This window comes from Bufo gargarizans, chromosome 3 (assembly GCF_014858855.1).
Source record: "Bufo gargarizans isolate SCDJY-AF-19 chromosome 3, ASM1485885v1, whole genome shotgun sequence".
In the NCBI taxonomy this organism is placed as follows: Eukaryota; Metazoa; Chordata; class Amphibia; order Anura; family Bufonidae; genus Bufo; species Bufo gargarizans.
Genome location: NC_058082.1, coordinates 505,028,416 through 505,040,122, shown reverse-complemented (window position 1 = coordinate 505,040,122; position 11,707 = coordinate 505,028,416). Strand labels below are relative to the sequence as shown.

Below are 11,707 nucleotides of genomic sequence, written 5' to 3'. Positions count from 1 at the left end.
CTCTAAGCTCAGTTCCCACTTTCGTCTGAGAACATCCTGCTTGAAGCCTCGCAATGGCGAGATACTTTTGATCAATTGTTAGATGTCATCTTGGTCTCATGTTGTCAAAATATAAACAGCATGATGAGGAGTAAAAAGAAAGATATTTAATCACCAGTCCGCCAAAAATTCTGCTGCAGGTCCGAGGAGTGTTGTGGGATTGATCACACTTTCATGGAATTTGCATATAGGGTTCGGACAGCGCGTATCGTAAATAGACGGTATACAAACAGTTTTTTTCTCCTCCTTTTAGAAAGGTAAGTCTAAGAAAAAGTAAGAAAAAAACTGTTTGTATACCGTCTAGTTACGATAAGCATGATGAGGAGGACTTGTTTAAATCCCAATTTTAATTGAACCAGGAAATGTATTGGGCGATTCATGGATCAAACACCTGTTCTGAATTTTGCCATTAAGCTCCTTGTTAGAGAACAGCAAGTTGTGCAAAAAGAGCAGAAACATTGAACAGTTAGACATATGCATTTGAAAAGTTTAGTGAAGGTCACATAAAGTTCACCTATAAAGGTTAGAGTGTATTTTAGGTTCATCCTGAAATTTCACCGACAAGCCAAATACCCCTTTTTGTGAGTAGTGTATACATGACAACAGCAACAAAGTGAGTATATAAATATAAGATAATTAGATTCAGCGCATAGATGTGGTACCAGTACTAGGATTAATACAAAGTTAGAGTGCCAGAACCAATCTCGGTACGTACACTATATAGAAAAAAGTATTGAGACACCTACACATTACCCCTACTGAATCTTTAAAAGGGTTGTCCAGTGTGCAACAGCATCCTTTAAAGGGCATCTGTCAGCAGCTTTGTACCCATGAAACTGGCTGACCTGTTACTGTGCACTTTGCAGCTGAAGGCATCTTTGTTGGTCCCATGTTCATATGTGCCTGCACTGTTGAGAGACACAAAATTTTAAAATATGCAAATGAGCCTCTAAAAATGAGCCTCAACCCTTTATAAGAACATGGGACCAACACAGATGTCTTCAGCTGACAAGCGCCGATGCAACAGGTCAGCTTTTTCAAAGGTACAAATCTGCCGACAGATGCCCTATAAATAATCACTTAAGAAGGTGACTATAATTTTGTAATGTACAGTATTTATTTTACCTTTATGGCTCTATCTCCCATTCTGGGCTGTGGTCACATGACCCTGTCCATACGGCTCTTATATCCTGTAATGGGAAACAAGTCCATCGGCAGCCGACTTCTTAAGGCATGAGGAACAGGTAAGCAAGCGCTGTTATCTATAGCCCACATGCCTTGGGAAGCCCTCAGCTAGGAGGATTGCGATCATCTGCCTCCATCTATGCTGTTTCTATTTGGTGACATTACTTCATCAGTTTAGTGTTCCTTCTTTCAGCCCCTGAATGGAGACCTACATTATTATCTTTTTGCTTGGTCTCTGAATATATTTAAGGTCTATTGTCTGCAAGTTTCCCTTGATGAGCAGCATATACTGCAAAGCATGCATTTATGTTCCTAACTACAAGTATTACCTGGCCCCATGGGTGCTTCACACCTGTCGGTCAGCAGCCATCCACACAGGGACTATACGAAGACAGTAGCTACCAGATGGCTCCCCTGCAGCAACGTCCAAATCCATGTATAGGGTTTAAAGGGTAAAAACCAGCAGACTGCCAGGATAATGCCTTAAGTCGAACTGGTTAGTTGGCACAGTGGTTCTACACCCACACTCACTGCTCATGAGAGATACAGTAAGTGAACCAAGCTCAATAAAAAGAAAATTGGCCAAATAAACCAAGATCACTGCAGTGTAATGGTGACAGGACCAAGCGTGTAAAACCATTTAGACTCAGTTCTTGAAACAAGCTCTGCACAGAGCTTCCACTGGCCGGATGTAAGGAGGGTCCAGTTGTCCCCCTGGGCATTGGCCGACTGGAAAATTTCCTTGTAAGGTCTATGGACAATCCGCCCCTGTATGCTGGTGCTATTTAGACAACAGAAATACAATAAATAACCAGCTTAGGCCTCTTTCACATTTGCGTTGTCCAGATCCGGCGTGTACTCCACTTGCCGGAATTACACGCCGGATCCGGAAAAACGCGGCAAGTCTTCAGGATTTTTGGCCGGAGCAAAAAGCGCAGCATGCTCCGGAACTGAAGGCATCCTGATGCATCCTGAACGGATTTCACTCCATTCAGAATGCATGGGGAAAATCCTGATCAGGATTCTTCCGGCATAGAGCCCCGACTACGGAACTCTATGCCGGAAGACAAGAACGCAAGTGTGAAAGAGCCCTTACAGATACAGCACTAGCATGAAGCTGAGTACATAAATATGGAAGAAGAATCAAGCTTACTGCCGAGAAATGGTCCAAAATGGCCAAGCTCAGTTTTAAGGTTTAGTAATAGGATCAAGCATACTGCACGGGTATGATAAAAGAACCAAGATTTAGACATTGCTACAGATAAATGATACCAGAACAAAGACCATTACAGACAAATGGTAGCAGAAACGAGTTTAGCACTTTTAGTAACTCTCATAGATTTCAGTGGAGAGATATACATACAAATGTTAGATGGTTAATGGAGGCCAGAGGCTATGGGACTTTCTATCAATGTATGCTATATTGTACTTTAGACAAGAAAACAACATGGCAGTATTCACCAATGAGACTAGAAGGAGTTTGGATGACAGCTATAAGGATGACTATTATGGTAATTTTTTGTACAACTGTTCAACATTATTAGAATGTACCGCCCCTTTAAATTTACTGCTGCATGAATCATCATGGCGTGTGCCGCAAGCATCAGCCAATAGAATCGCAGGATTTGAATTCAAAGAAGGGAAGAAAACGTCAGTTGGTGCCAGTTTGCGATTTCTTCACTAGAGATAAGAGGCTCATCACTTCTTGTCAGAAGATCGACGTTTCGGAGAGCGACCACGATGGGGATCTGCGCGCTGAGGAAACATCTACTAACAGCGATTCATCAGAGGTAAAAACCGTCATCTGATCAATGGCATTGCTGACTTATGTCATCCCACAAACTGACCATCGGGGATCTGTATCATAAGGAAACCAACATTTACTGGATTTTATTAATAAAGTATCCAATATGGAGCGACTGAGGTTATTGTGTATAAATATGGAGAAACCGGGGTGATGATATTGATTAATATGGAGAATCTATGATAAGTATGGATAAATATGACCAAACTTGGGTGACTGGTTAAATATGGACCAAAAAGGTTGTCTATGGATAAATATGGTGGATCCTGGGTCTAAAATGATTTTTAGTAAATTAAAGACATATGGGGGTCATTTATCAAACTGGTGTAAAGTAGAACTGGCTTAGTTGCCCATAGCAACCAATCAGATTTCACTTTTAATTTTCCAAAGGAGCTGTGAAAAATGAAAGCTGGAATGTGATTGGTTGCTATGTGCAACTAAGCCAGTTCTACTTTGCACCAGTTTGATAAATGACCCCATGATATATATGTGTGCGGTCATTATTACACGGTATAGAATATTTGTAGAGTATACCTACAGGTAAGCCCATAGGGAGACATTTATGAATTCTGGTACGCCAGAAACTGACATTAAATGACACAAGCGCTTGAAGTTTTTGATTGTTGCACAGAATTTAGCTACTTTTGGCCTCCTGCACCGCCCTGCTCCACTTTCTACGGTGGGCTGGGATTAAGGGTAAATTTCCAGATTAGATCACTTTTTCAGTCTCATTTATGTTCTGTGACAATCAGTGAGGCTACTTTCACACTAGCGTTCGATCGGATCCGTTCTGAACGGATCCGATCATATTAATGCAGACGGAGGCTCCGTTCAGTACGGATCCGTCTGCATTAATAACTTAGAAAAAATTCTAAGTGTGAAAGTAGCCTGAGCGGATCCGTTCAGACTTTCAATGTAAAGTCAATGGGGGACGGATTGAGCCATATGGTGACATCTTCAAGCGGATCCGTTCCCATTGACTTACATTGTAAGTCTGAACGGATCCGCTCGCCTCCGCACGGCCAGGCGGACAGCTGAACGCTGCAAGCAGCGTTCAGCTGTCCGCCTGTCCGTGCGGAGGCGAGCGGAGCGGAGGCTGAACGCCGCAAGACTGATGCAGTCTGTGCGGATCCGCTCCATTCAGACTGCATCAGGGCTGGACGGAGGCGTTCGGGTCCGCTCGTGAGCTCCTTCAAACGGACCTATGAACGCTAGTGTGAAAGTAGCCTAAAGTTGCAAAAATGTCGCAACTCCACGGCAGACACACCCCAGGCCTACTGTAATAGACCATATCGCACTTGCACCAAATTCCTTATAACTGTGCACCTTTTCATAAATCCCCCCATTGTTTATCTCAGTGGTAATATGAAATATATTGTAATGGATCATTTACTATAGAGAGAGACAGGATATATAGGAAGACACGTTGGGGAATGTATCAAGGGGAAGTCAGTTTTCTGCCATAGAAAAGTCCAGATCTCCACACCATGTACATTGTGTGTCTTATCTTATATCAATGTGTCCAGAGATGTTACTCAGCTGATCAGTAGGGCTGTAGGCTGTTGGTCCACTACTGATCAGATAGTCAGATATTGGTAGCCTAGTCTGAGGACAGGTCATCAATGTTATAATCCTGGAATACCCCTTTAAGCTTTTTGGGACTAAGTGTGACTGTTATATTTAGGCATGGTGGACATTCTCTATAAGGAATTCATCAGAACAAAAATCACACTCCAAATATATATATATTTATTTATTTTTTCCCCTTCTCTTTAAGCTTCCCAAAAAGAACAGGAGAAGCAACCACAAGGAAGAGGAAGACAGAACTGTAAGTGGATCGGCCTTTATCAGCAGAAAAGAAGAGGAATTAAAAAAAAAAAAAGTGCTCTGCCTCACCCAATTCACCTGAACTGTACATCAGAAAATGTGGAGCTGGCACATGGCACTCATTATGAAACATTATATTTCTCAATGTCTAGCATGAATATATTATAAATCTGCCCTCTACATCTCTTTGTCTCCTGCTTCCTTTCATATAGTAGATGGTAAAACTTTCACTTGCAGCCACCACTAGGGGGAGCTCAGTGAATAGAAATGTATAACGTTATGTGCACTGAGGTCCCTCTAGTGCTGCCATACTATTATGTCATGAAGCTAGAGGTCAGCACCAGACACCCTCACCATGCCTCCATAACAGTGCCATGGTCTGCCTCCATGGAAAGTATGTCATACTGGTATAAACTAGACACACAGCAAGGAACAGCATAGGCCCACAGACATCTGACATCACAACTCCTAGAAACTCAGAACTAGTGCATAATGCAGCCATGTGCATGAGGGCTCATAATGTAATATGGACTGTATTTCTTCTATCACAGTTCACCAGAAGAATCCAGGAAGAGGAAGAAGATGGACGATGACATCCCGCAGCCAGAAGAACGGGCTGCTTTCTTCACACTCCTTGGTAGGATTAAGCCAGACATAGCGGGACACATTTACTAAAGATTAACGTTGGGACGTAAGAGGTGGAGGACGATGGGAGTAAGAGGTGGCAAATTTACTCAGAGGCACAGGCCCCTGGATAAGCTGTCACATCTTGTGCTGTCCACAAACTGAAGTCTACAGCCTGGATTAGATTTCAGCTTTACTACTGCCATATAGCTTCTGTAAATGTGCCCCATCCTTCGTCAGGATGCAGGACCTGTCCCTCCCCTGCTCTACTGCTTATTGCAATAAGATGTCTCACTGAGGTGTAACAGCGTGTTTCTCTATGGTATATGAATGTAATCTAGTGATTTGAGAAAAGTATCAATTACGTAATAATATTATCCCATTTCTATTATAGAAGACGAGCACATCCAGTACTTTCTAGCCAGGGACAGCTGCCTTAAGATCTCGGACAAGGTATTATTAAACCGAGGGACAGAAAATCTTCCAGATTTCAGAAGACAGACTCGAGATATACTGCACTTCATGGCCTAGTGGTATAAAGCCCCTTTCAGTAGAGCGAGGGTCACGCTGCAGACTCGCAGCACAGCACCCGTCCTGAACTCCCAGGGTCATATAGCATTATATTGATTTATGATGCAATGTAACTCTTACGGTTCTGGAATGTATTAAATAACACTGACATAATGCTGTCAGTGTTATCCATAGCATCATAAATTAATATACTGCTATGTGACCCTCGCAGTGCTGGAAGTTCAGGACGGGAGTTGCGCTGCAAGTCCACAGTGTGACACTCGCTCATCTGAAAGGCGCCTAATAGTCATTAACAGATGCTGCACCATGAGCTTCTAACCCTTTGTATGATACAGTAGGATTTTGAACGAGAATATACTGAACTCTGATATATGTACTGTATAATAGAATGTATTTACATAGGAAATCTACTACCAGCCTCTAACTCTGCTTCCCATCCCTCTAGTATCTCCTGGCCATGGTCCTCACGTACTTTAGAAGAGCAAACCTGCGTACTGAGGAATACAGGACTTACTTCTTCCCAAGTCTGTGAGTTTCTTTTATCCTGTACCAATATGTTTTAATATATTTAATATTTCATAAAAACACAATAAATTATAATTTTTGTAATATTACCACAAGTGATATCAGTATGTATTCGTACTTCCAGATTTTTGGCCAACCAGTTTGAAGAGGAAGAGTTCTTTAGACGTGAGATCTACCCCTGGGCCCTCGGATTGATGTGGATGATCCAGAAGAAGCAGCTTCATCATCTACGCGATCAGATGCTTATCCGGATGGGATTCAGAGCTTGGGTGGAACGGGAAACCTGTGATCTGGTTAGTTACATAAAAGCTGTAAGTTGTGATTAAAAGTTAGTGGTGATTATAATAATTTATATGATGTATAATTCTAGATCATGGCACAAGACCCTGACCATTGCACATGGAAGAGAGAGAGGAAAGTCCATCACAGCTGGGCTATACGCCAATGCAGGAGGGATAATGCAGACTTCACCATCACAGGTACATGGATCACCCCTGCACCCTGCTCTCTGTGTAACACCATTCTCCATCCATGCCAGGAGGAATAGAACATCCATTGCCAGGCAGATACATAGGAGGAACACAGAACAGCAGACTCACAAACATCTCTGGTAAGTGTAACGTTGGTGTGGCAAAGGGGCTTCAAGTAAGATTCTGTGTCTAATTCTTAGATGCCAAACCTATCCCTAAGTGATGATTTAGTCTGTATAGATTTGCTTGATGACACTGGTACAGTTTGCTTCTTTCCATAATAAAATGTTTATAATGTTTTGTACTATGATTTCCATGTATTCCTTAGATGCCAGGATGGGAAACATGGCCACTGGACCTCCAAGGAGAAGAATCAAGACAGGACAGATGAAGACCTGGATAAAATATATACTTTATGTCTTACCGACTCCTAGAACATCTCAGGTAAACAACACAAGACAAGCAATAAGACAACATTGCAAAGACCAAAACAAATATTTTATTCACAGAGATAAGACATGGCAGGAAACTGGACCAGCAAGTAAGGGACCAGTGGCAGGTAATACCACTGTACCAAGTGCACCGGTTTGACTTGGGGTCAAACCCAGAGGACAGAAACTTAGTGAGCACCATTCTTCACAGAGTCCCTGATGGTGGGGATGACCTTAGCGGAGAGCTCACTGGTGGCACCTCCAGGATGGTCCTGATGCACTTGGCTACTTACCTGCAGAGACAAACGTTAGTGCAAGCACCAGCGGTCCAGACAGACACGGGACGAACTGGAAAGCAGGCACACAAACAGTAACCTGAACAAACTCAGGACACTGTTCAGACTGGACAAAATGGGAACCAAAAAACAAGAGAGATGCCTGGACCCCATGCGGAATGGATGCATGGCGGTCACAGACAGAGCTGCAAGACATAAGACAAACAGATGCTAGACCCCATTAAGAACAGATGCAAGGGTCACAGGCAGAGTTGCCCAGACAAGCAGATGCCTGGATCCCATGTGGAATGGCTGCATGGTGGTCATAGGCGGAGCTGCACAAATAGGAAGATAAGCACATACCTAGATCTCATGCGGAACAGATCCCTGGCAATCATAGGTAGAGCTCCCCAGACACGTAGAGAAGCAGATGCCTGGACCCCATGCGGAATGACACATGGCAGTCACAGACAGACCTGCTCAGACAGGCTGATGTCTGGACCTCCGTGCAAAACAACACATGGTGGTCACAGACAGAGATGCAAAAGCTGGCAGACAGGCAGATGCCTGGACCCCATGCGGATGCATGGCGATCACAGGCAGAGCTGCCTAGACAGGCAGACAAGCAGCTGAACGGCTGCATGGTGGTCAGAGGCAGAGATGCCTAGACAGGCAGACAAGCAGCTGAACGGCTGCATGGTAGTCAGAGGCAGAGATGCCTAGACAGGCAGACAAGCAGATGCCTAGATCCCACGTGGAACAGATGCATGGTGGTAACAGGCAGAGCTGCTAGACATGAAAGAAACCAATGGTTGGACCCCGTGCGGAACTGATGTGTGGGTCATAGGCAGACAAGCAGATGCCTGGTTCCCATGTAGAAAGGCTGCATGGTGGTAACAGGTAGAGCTACACAAACAGGCAGAGAAGCAGATGCCTCGATCCTATGTGAAACGACACATGGCGGTCACAGACAGAGCTGCAAAAAATGGTAGACAGGCAGATGCCTGGACCCAATGCAGAATGAATGCATGGCGATCACAGGCAGTGCTGCTTAGACAGGCAGACAAACAGATGCCGAGATCACATGTGTAACAGAAGCGTGGTTGTCACAGGCAGAGCTTCACAAACCGGCAGATAAGCAGATGCCTGGACACCATGCAGAATGGATGCATGGCGGTCACAGACAGAGCTGCTAGACATGAGACAAATAGATACCTTGACCCTATGTGGAACAGATGCATAGCGGTCATAGGCAGAGCTGCACAGACAGATAGACAAGCAGATGCCTGGATCCCATGTGGAATGACACATGGTGGCCACAGACAGAGCTGCTAGACAAATCAGGCAGATAAGCAGATGCCTGGACCCCATGCAGAATGGATGCATGGTGGCCACAGACAGAGCTGCTAGACATGAGACAAACAGATGCCTGGTTCCCATGTGGAACAGATACATGGCAGTCACAGACAGAGCTGCCCAAAAGGGGCAGACAAGCAGATCCTTGGACCCCATGCAGAACGGATGCATGGCAGTCACAGGCAGAGCTGCCCAAACAGGCCACAGAAATGGACAAGGTGACATTGATGACTCACTAGGTGACCACACAGACAGGGCAGCTGGAATATTCCAGGTCAGGTGCATAGATCCTGCACCCAGCAAAGCTGGAGACAGTGACCTCAAGGCTCACAGCTAACAGGATTATAAGGCTGGTAAATGAGATCATCTGACCACCTAGTAACCATACCCAGACCAGACCAGACCAGACCATTAACCCCACAAGAACCAAACAGGGAGGTGAGCATTCATCAACAGAGAACAGTACACATACAAGCTGCCATAACTACACGTCGCCCCTGGCAACCAGAAAGCACATAATGCACACACCTGATCACTGTGCTCAATCACAACACACATATACCGTCAATACTCAGTGTTACTACACACCCAATCACAACACAGTAACAACACACAAAATCATTTTTGACACATGATCACTACACCTCACAGTCACCATATCCACAATCACCACACACATACAATTATTACACTCACACTAAGGGCTCGTTCACACGACCGTTGGTGTCCCATTCCCGCATTTGCAGATCCGCAATACACGGGCACCGTTCCGTTGTCATTCATGGATCATGGATGCAGACCCATTCATTTCAATGGGTCCGCAAATCCGGAGATGCGGAACGGAAGCATGTAACAGAACACTACGGAAGTACTACGGAGTGCTTTCTGGGGGTCCGTTCCTTGCCTCTGCACCACAAAAAGATAGAATGTGCTCTATCTTTTTGCGGAACGAAGGGATCGCGGACCCATTCAAGTGAATGTATCTGCGATCCCCATGCGCCTTCCCCACGGCAGGTGCCCATGCATTGCGGATCGCAATTTATGGTTCACAGCACGGGACACCAATGGTCGTGTGAACAAGCCCTAACACATATGTTACAGTGGTAACCTCCCTTAGTATGCCTGGAGGAAGGGCAGTACAGCAGCCATGGCTTCCCACAGGTTTCCTCCACAGGGGGTTTTGCCTGTCCTGAGTGTTGCTGTACGCTCTTCGTGAGTAATGGGAGGAGACCACCACTTATAAAATATACACATATGTATAATAAACTTCATATTTTTAACACTCTTTATTGTGTCTGAGTCTTTTCTTCTATTTTTTTGTGTGAAAGAAAGATGTGATTGATGTAGGATTCGCCTTTTGACATAATGTATTAAGACATACTGATCTTCTGGATCTGGTAACCCTGTTCATCTGTTATTGATGGGGACAAGTACTTGCAAATACTACAGCACCGCAGCATGAAAAATAGGTAATTTATACTGTTCATTGAAATTGAAAGCAACGGAGCGGGGGCGCAGCCATAGCGCAGGGCGAGCTGACTTAGGGGGAAGACCGCAGGCTAGGAGAGGGTTAAATTGCTGGGTATGTTGGGGGCTGGGTTGGAGTAAGGTGGGGAGGAGTTGGTTTTACGGCGGGAAGTTAAAAGAAGGGGAGGTGGAGCTTTGGGTCAGTTGCAGCCTTTCTGAGTGGAATTTGGGCGACATGGCCTCCTTGGATGAGTTGCTGGCGGCGGTGAGGGACGCGGTGCAGGTACATGGGGTGGATTTCATGCAGCAATCTATTCAGGCTGCCCTTCTCCCTCCCGCCCCTCCAGTTGCTGTAGCTCGCGCGGTCAGGGCCAGGAGATCCGTCCCCCCTGAGCGCTTGAGCCCAGAAGCTACCACCCGGGTCCGCCGGCGCGTTGAAAGCCCCGTCTGGGACCCTCCGCTGCGGTCTGTGGTGTCCTTGGCCTCCCGGGTCCCCAGACGCAGCGGGAGGAATTCCGCACCGCGTGGCGGGCCGGCGGGAGAGGGTCAGGCTTCTCCTAGACCCGTCTCCCTCGCAGCACGGGGGAGGGACCGTTCCCGGGCGGCGACGGCCCCGCGAGATGCTCCGCGTCGGGGTCGTGCCAGGAGGACATCGCCGGTGGAGAGAAGGAGTGGGGCGGCCGGGTCGTCTTCCGGCTCGGGCCTACCTGTTCGTGAGGAGCAGGAGTGTCAGGCGCTGCGGCTGGGGGATTCGGGCCGGCAGCTGCAGTGTGAGGAGGATCGGAGCGCTGCGGCGGGACGTGATGCGGGTGCGTCGCGCCCTCTTGTGGCGGGTCGGCGACATGGCGGCCGGATGACTGACAGGGAAGAGGTGGTGGCCGTGTACCCGGAACGGAGGCATGGTGTGGCGGCTGGCTGTCGGACGGCAGCTGAGTCGGTGCCTAGTGGAGCAGGAGGGATTTTGGAACCGCGGCCGGAGTGTGAGGCCCGCCCGGCTGGGGTGCGGACGGTTACCCTCTCCTCACGTCGGTGTCCTGAGGGGGAGGCGGCGCTTCTGGAGGACGGGGAGTTGGAGTCGGGAGAGGATGTCGCGGCAGGCGGAAGGGACGACGCGATTCTGGAGGAGGCCGTGCCATGTGGACCTAGCTCGCCGGTGCGGACATCCAGGAGGGA

General features: G+C 46.6%; 1 protein-coding gene across 1 annotated transcript; it reads left to right on the top strand.

The window, feature by feature from the left end:
* The first annotated feature begins 4,837 nt into the window (after window positions 1-4,837).
* On the top strand, window positions 4,838-10,428 carry LOC122931718 (speedy protein 1-B-like). The gene is made up of 8 exons (XM_044285787.1): window positions 4,838-4,856; window positions 5,407-5,492; window positions 5,874-5,932; window positions 6,456-6,538; window positions 6,660-6,828; window positions 6,906-7,014; window positions 7,334-7,449; window positions 10,396-10,428. Exons 2-8 carry the CDS (start codon window positions 5,438-5,440, stop codon window positions 10,426-10,428), a joined length of 624 nt encoding a protein of 207 aa, XP_044141722.1. The 5' UTR covers window positions 4,838-4,856; window positions 5,407-5,437.
* The last annotated feature ends 1,279 nt before the right edge of the window (window positions 10,429-11,707 follow it).

Excerpts from the sequence above, each read along its gene's own strand:
- LOC122931718 (XM_044285787.1), top strand. The coding sequence starts at position 5,438 with ATGGACGATGACATCCCGCAGCCAGAAGAACGGGCTGCTTTCTTCACA. Across the intron at positions 5,933-6,455 it reads GCCTTAAGATCTCGGACAAG|TATCTCCTGGCCATGGTCCT; the intron begins GTATTATTAAAC and ends CCATCCCTCTAG. Across the intron at positions 7,450-10,395 it reads CGACTCCTAGAACATCTCAG|AAAGATGTGATTGATGTAGG; the intron begins GTAAACAACACA and ends TTTGTGTGAAAG.